Below are 7,484 nucleotides of genomic sequence, written 5' to 3'. Positions count from 1 at the left end.
GATTGAGGTCGTATACATATATTGCGCGATAAGTCGATATATTGATTATTGCGACAGGCCTACGCGCAGTTGCTGCATTATGCATTCAAAATATTAGAGAAATATAGAAGCTCAATGCGGAGAAGATCTTGATAAGGTTAAAATCGAAACCAAGCCATTCACACAGAACAGATATTCAGCGCATTTTTTAGACGGACAAATACGACTGCTGCACTCGCATCTCACACAAGAGATGTAGCCATGCAAAGTTAAAACAGTTTAAACGTTTAGAAAACACGAATTTGTGGAGGTTTATTCCTTTTCACTGCGTCTCATATGTTTTTAAATACAATCTGAGTGAATGGCGCCCTCCTGTGGCCTTGGGAGACAAGCCAAAAGTTTCCTTAAGACCTATTTAATCTGCATATAAAACATTAGAAATTAAATATTTGTTTAATTTTTATTGTGTGTTTGACTGTTAAAACCAACAAATATTTTTTGCATTTTTTTTCTATTGTTTAAAGTTTAAAAAAGGTTATAAAACATGTAAATAATTGATATTGATAAATATCGATACCGAACGACATTATATTAAGATTTGAGCTAGGATCACATGACTGGAGCAGCTGCTGTTGCACAAAAAGGCAAGAGTGGTGCCGCTGTTTCGAAAACCAGTTAAACTACTAACACAGAAGAAGAGTATCCCGAGAGAGAAGAGGGGATGACGAGTTTTTGTTATTTTTGGTATCTGAGAACATATTTATTCTCACATGTTCTTAATATAATTTCTATTAATTATCCACTGAATTATGTCATCTGGAGTGTCCGTTTTCTTCCACGTGCGCGAGTGTTATGAGTCAGAGCACGTTCACTCTAGATCTTCCATATTAATAAATTCGAGGGAAACATTTTTCTACACATGAAATATGAAAGCAAGTAGACATATGATTATGACAATATATTTTCTGTATGTGTTTTGTATACAGCTCATGGTATTTTTATAACAATAAAGGATGTTTATGACAATAAGCAGTGTGGCGTTATTAAACACAACGAGTGCATGTCTGCCTAGAATCAAAATCAAATATAGATCACAATCGGGAGTTATTACAAGCACTCGATGGTTTAAAGTGGGTTTTTTAAGCAAATACATTAATAATTACATACATTTTCAAATGTGGCTTGATGCTAATTGTACTTCTATTTATATTTTACGAAGTTTTCTTGTAAGCATTATAGATAGTTTGTTTCTGGTGTAGATCCTAACTTTATTTAGCTATATTTATTTAATGCTGTATATTGAGCAGTGGACAATGTTAAATCCATATATGAGATACATATCTGAGGAAAAATCCATTGTTGGTTGGTGCCACCTAGCGTGCAGGCGTGACTTAGCAAAAGGCGAACAATCGTTTCGTGTTCGGTGTGAAAGCACTGTTCGTCGGCGATTCGCCTCACTTTTTCGCATCGTGCTCAGTGTGGAACGGCCTTAAGATATATGTATGTATGTGTGTGTGTGTGTGTGTAGGAAAAATGCATTGTTGGTCGGCGCCACCTAGCGTGCAGGCGTGAATTAGCAGAAGGCGAACAATCGTTTCGCGTTTGGTGTGAAAGCACTGTTTGTCAGCGATTCGCCTCGCGCTCAGTGTGGAACAGCCTTAAAGGGGTCATATGATGCGATTCAATTTTTCCTTCTTAAACCACATAAACACATTTCATTACACCAAATACACAAAATAATGTTCTTTTTAGCAGCATCATATGACCCCTTTAATGTTGTTGAAGTTATTTGTTGCTTTTTATATGCAGCTAATCACTACACCAGCTTAGCATTTCTCATGTAAACCCCATTTTTTGTTGAAAATATGAAAATACCCCAAATCTAATGAAAATCGCATACAAACCGTATACTATAGTAATCGTGTGTTTATTATTTTCATGTTTTGAGTGTAGAAACGTTTTTCTGGGTTTGTTGTGGATAGAACAGAACGCGGAAGTGTGGTGAAAGCCCGTGGTCAGAAGAGACAGGGCGGGTTATGAACGTGTAATATGATTGACAGATGAGCAGCGAATGAGCTTGCGAATGAGTCACAACAGCGACCGCGGAAGAGAAAACATACTGAGACAGTGCTGGGAGCACCTAATGCTCATCGGATCACGTAAATCAGTAGAAAATGAATAGACATTATGATTTTGTGTAAAGAAATTATGTAAATATGTATAAAAATATCAGTATTTCTCCAAATATGTGCACTTTTGGACTAAAAGCCCTAATAGACGCTGTTCAGTGACGCTTGCACATGACTGCCTGCCTGAGTTTTGTCGACAGCCACACAATTTGGCGGAGGCGGCCACCTCATGATTCTCTATGAAGGAAAAACCCTGCAAATGGATCATATTTTGTTCATGCCAGTTGTCTCATAAGGAACAGGTGTATTAGGTTTGGTGCTAAAGATGTTAATTTTTCAAACACCACAGAGCTGCAATTTACAAATGGTATAGTCATGGTCATCTCTGTGCATTAAATGTTTAAATGTTGAATCAATTTGTGAACCCATTTTGGTATTGAATGTAAAGTAAAGAAATGGCATAGTTTGTACAAAACAGCGTCTTTGAAGAGCATAAGGGGTGTGTAACAAAGTACATTAATTTCCTATCTTCAGGCTGATGTGATCATTTGAAACATCCCCTCCTGTTTCAGGCTCATATACTTGACGTTATTGTCTGTTCTTTACCTATTAGGTCCGTATGTATTCTCTCATTGTACAGCTACAAAGAAACATCTCCTTTCCTTGCCTTGCCCAATTATGGTTTTGTTATAGGTTGTTCTTCCAAGTGCTTATTATGTCCATTGATTCCTTTCTCAGTATGTGGCAAACTGTGTTATTGAACGAACTGAAATGTCAGTGAAGTGTGGGGAAGAAAGCAGCAAAGTTCTCTTTTTTTTTTTTTGAGCACAGTATTTTTGTAGGTTTAGTTCTCAGGGCTGCATTTTGAGGCTAGTGTCTGTTTTGCAAGTTTCAGTTCTATAAGCGTACAGAACTGAGTGTCACGCGTGCTTCAGTATTTGTGTAGTAAACAAAACCGTGTTTCCGCCATTCATACATATAGAGGCAAGCGGAACATGCAGGATTCATATTTAAACCGTCTTTTTTGAACACTAGTTCATATCGCGATTTGAATTAATTGGCAGTGGCTACTCTTGATTTACTCGTCCAAAATTGACGAATTCCGTGGCATTCCGCGCTATAGAGTAAATTACGTTTTTATGATTGGACTCCATGATCCCATCCGCGTTTTCGCAGAAACCATATGGCCCTAGAAATGTAACCACACTTCACAACATTTCGGCTTTCCTTGTAATTCGGTCAGTCGGTCGGTACCCTTAAAAATACAGAGTTCGGTACCCAACCCTAGTTAGTTTCAAGGAAAATAATTTTCAAATAATGTTCTTTTTTTTTTTTTTTGCCAAATAACCCTGTGTATGTGTCCACCCCTGCAACCCCCCAAACCCCAGAGAAAAGTTCAGACTCAGGATTTTTTTTTGCTTTAACCCCTGCGTGGTGGATGTATCCATGCAATTATCTGTGGGCAGGACTGCTTTGCGTTACTTACAGGTGGCATGTGAAGAAACGTATCAAAATGGGGGTTGTTAAAATGACATTGTCTGTGACAAATTGACGCACTCAAATGAAATTGTTACAGTTACAGACATGTGTGTGTATATTGGGTATGTTACAGTGTAACTCGTCAGAATTTATTCTGGTTTATAATATTATTGCTATTTTTATTATTTCTGTAATGATATATATTTTTTAAATATATAATTGAATTTATTTTCAAATGAAAAAAAAAAATATATATTTTTACTATATTTAACATTTCATGTAATTTATTGTTAATAAATATAAAAATATTGTTTTATATTACATAAAACCGTGTATATATACAATGTTACCATAAAATTATTTGTATAGCAATATAAGTCTTTGGTCATGCAGCCCACCCCTAAATACATAAAAATATTTACATATACATATCTAATATTACAGTAATTATGGCCCTATGAGATCAGTTTTATTTGATCCCAAATTCAGTTTCTTTTATTTTTTTTGTCCCAGTTTAAATTTTTCTGGATACTCTTTTAATGATTAAATTAAAAAGAATGTACAAAAATGTAAAAATATTATTATTTTTTGTTTGTTCTGGGTTACTTTTTAATGCTTTAATATAACTGTAATAATCAAAAAGCATGTCGAAATTTATATGTAGATGTAGACCTACAAACAGTAGCACCTCTGGTTGCCTTAGAAAAATCAATAAAGTACAGTGTTCCCCAAGACCTGTAGTTCTTCATGCATCATAACCTACTGTCACTTATCACAGTCTTTCTCCCTGCCTCCCTCCTTGTGTATCACTCCTAATTCTGTATGTCTTTTTATTGTCTGGCAGACAGACACTCTGGATGGGGCCTTTCCAGTGCCTGACATCAAACTCCACAGCAACCCCTCTGCATTCAACGTCTACTGTAATGTACGGCACTGCGTCCTGGACTGGCAGCAGAAGGAGGCCGCGTTGGCCCTGGCCTCCCGCAACTCTGTGCAGAGCGGCGACTCGGACAGTGAGGAGGAAGAGGAGTACCGCGAACCCGCCGTCAAACTCCCCAAGGTCAGTCGACGACATTAATAAAGCCCAATCTTATGATCCTGTCGTTCGTGCTTTAGTATATATCCTTTTTTGTTTCATTTCTGCCTTTTGTATCTCTTATGATAACTGCAGTGCTATATTATAAGAATATTACTTCAGTATGGTTAATAATATTTGAGCTTCTTGTGTGGTCATGATACTAAACACCAGCATTGGATTAATTAATGATGGCCTGGCTTTCTACTGAATGTGATTGCCTAAGCTGTGAAGAATACATGCCATCCTGTGTGAGGTGTCTTACGCCATATTTACACCAGGTGCCACCGTTGTCGTTCCATAACAGCATGAGGCTGTCTACAGTGGACGCATTAAAGTGAAAGTTTTGAATCCATTTGTACTGTTGTCGGAAGTAGCACAAGCGCTTGGAGTATGTTAGAAATAGAATGGGGCATCAGTCACAACTAGGGCTGGGCGATATGTAAATTTTCTTTTAGCGATAATCGCCTTAATACATATCGCGATATCCGTTAATAATAGTCTATTCGAGCCCCGCCCCGTCCCTGCCGGAGACAACATAGCCTACACGCACCGTAAACACACATCAGTTTGGTTGCGCTTTATCTGACAGTAGCCTGCGATTCAGTAAGCATAATTTAATTAAAGGTTATAGGTTCGTTTTTCTTTTCTTACTTTGTGCTTAATATAAAACATTAGCTTTGTTGTTATGTTAGTGAGCGGCGCATGCGCAACACCGACCTCATACGTCATCCGCCCAGAGCTGCTTCCGTGTATGACTGTTGTCGCAAGCTACATTAAAGTGATTATTACGTTTTGAATATGGATATTTTTCTTACAAAAAAATGCATCGATTTGCTACAGGAGGCCTTTGTTCACCCCTCGGAGCTGTGTGAGACACTTTTTTTTTTTTTATGGATGGAACTAATTTTGGACAGATGCATGCAACACCCACTGAGTGGCATTAAACAACTTGAAAGATCAAAGACTATTTTTAATATAACTCTGACTGGATTCGTCTGAAAGAAGTCATACTCATATACACCTAGGATGACTTTAGGGTGAGTAATTTATGGGCTAATTTTCATTTTTGTGTGAACTAATCCTTTAATTTCTGCACTGCTCTTATCCAGTATTTGAAATTAATTTCGTTTTGTGAAGACAACAGTTGAATTGAACAGAGTTTAACGGAGTTCATTGTGAAGGTGGACATACTTGTGGTGATTGTAAGAATGATAAATGCATGTTGATGTCACATAGCAATGTGTCTTGCCTATTTTTCATGAGGTCCGATGTCTCTCTTTCATTTTTGGTGTTGTCTCTTGAGTAGACACATTTCATTATGATAAGTTTAATTTCCTTAACGTGTAGCGCTGTTTTTTTTTACTTGTAGTCAAGCTATAAGATATTTGTTATTTGTCTAAAATTAGCAATTAAAAACAAATTGGTTCCTTCTGCATGACCAAAAACGGAAAGGATATTTTTTTTCTCATGTTTTTAGAACTCCGAGGTGTCCTTATAGGCCTACGAAATAAAAAAATTGCTGCATTATTTATTTGGAAAAATAAGTAATTGGGTCAAAGACGAAAAGGGTGTTTCAAGCATCAAAAAAAAAAAGTGCAATACAGCTTTAAGTTTTGTTTTTTTCCCCATACATTAGAATGTGTTCTGTTTAAGTTTATATTTTTCTGAACAAAAAAAAATTATTATCATGCAATTTTTTTTACCATGTTTGACAGAACACACACACTAAAATGTCATTCAGTGTAACAATATTTATATACCAAAAAATCTTGTTAGGCATTTAAAACATGAATCATTTGATGACATATTAAAAGACTCCATTTAAGCATCACAGTAGAGACCTGAAATGGAAATTATTTTCAGTCCCGCCCGCTCCCGCCCGCAAAAGCCCGCATAAAAGTAATCTATATAGATTTTTTTTCAGTACATCGAAGAAATTTACATAAAATGGTTCTGTAATATCTCCTAAGCTCCACAACATACCAGCATAAACGCTTCCGGTAAAATATTTGTTATTTAGGCTAAGCATCTACATTCACATTCACAAACCACTGTTATTTTTAACAGAAAAGCAAGCATGTGCTGCTGCGTGCATTGTTTGGCATGGCAGAATGCGAGCAGCACACTTCCTTTATCATCACTAAAAGCTGACATCTCAGTTAATCGCGATCTCATAAAGCTGTGTTCTATCACATTAAATATATGCACAATGAATCTTTCACACACTCTTAACCCGAATTAGTTGACTTCACTAGAAATTTGCGAAGAAACCCGTTGCACTAAACCATTTTAGTTTTTACACAAATTGAAACTAAACAGCTTTAGTTGAATTAACATAGAACCTTAAGTTTATGCAGTAGACAAATCAAGTTTACATTAGTAGTCTTTACTCAAAATCATTAGTTCACATCAATTATTATTTGGAGTATACTTAAAATAACTATTGCAAGTTACAACTACAAAAATATATATATTAGCAAATAACATTAACAAATGTTTTTAAGTAATGATAAATGTTATATTTATGTAATGTCAATGTAATTAGACATAGATTTTGAGATTTATTGTATTAAACACTGTTTCAAATAAATTGGAAAAAAAGAAAAACAGATTTCAATGCACAAATGTTTTTTTTTATTGTTCACCAAAGAAATGGTAACACGACAATACATTAAACTTTTCAGCCACAAGACAAGTAAAAATAAGCTTTGAAACAGCTTACTAACAATTGTAACTATTTTGTAGAAGAAACATGAACACACAGTATTCAACAATATATGCTATATCCCTTGTGAATGCCTGGATATGCATTAAAAACT

The 7,484-nt window shown here is 35.8% G+C and overlaps 1 protein-coding gene across 1 annotated transcript in view; it reads left to right on the top strand.

Moving 5' to 3' along the window:
- LOC107670888 (E3 ubiquitin-protein ligase MYCBP2-like) overlaps positions 1-7,484 on the top strand; it is a 64,444-nt gene that overhangs the window by 25,168 nt on the left and 31,792 nt on the right. The window contains exon 3 of the mRNA XM_016463687.1: positions 4,432-4,647. Coding sequence (XP_016319173.1) covers positions 4,432-4,647 — 216 coding nt within the window. The remainder of the gene's footprint in view (positions 1-4,431; positions 4,648-7,484) is intronic.

Source organism: Sinocyclocheilus anshuiensis, unplaced genomic scaffold (assembly GCF_001515605.1).
Source record: "Sinocyclocheilus anshuiensis isolate Anshui unplaced genomic scaffold, SAMN03320099.WGS_v1.1 scaffold1366, whole genome shotgun sequence".
NCBI lineage: Eukaryota > Metazoa > Chordata > Actinopteri > Cypriniformes > Cyprinidae > Sinocyclocheilus > Sinocyclocheilus anshuiensis.
Note: the sequence above shows the minus strand (reverse complement) of the source record. Positions and strands in the feature narration are given on the sequence as shown.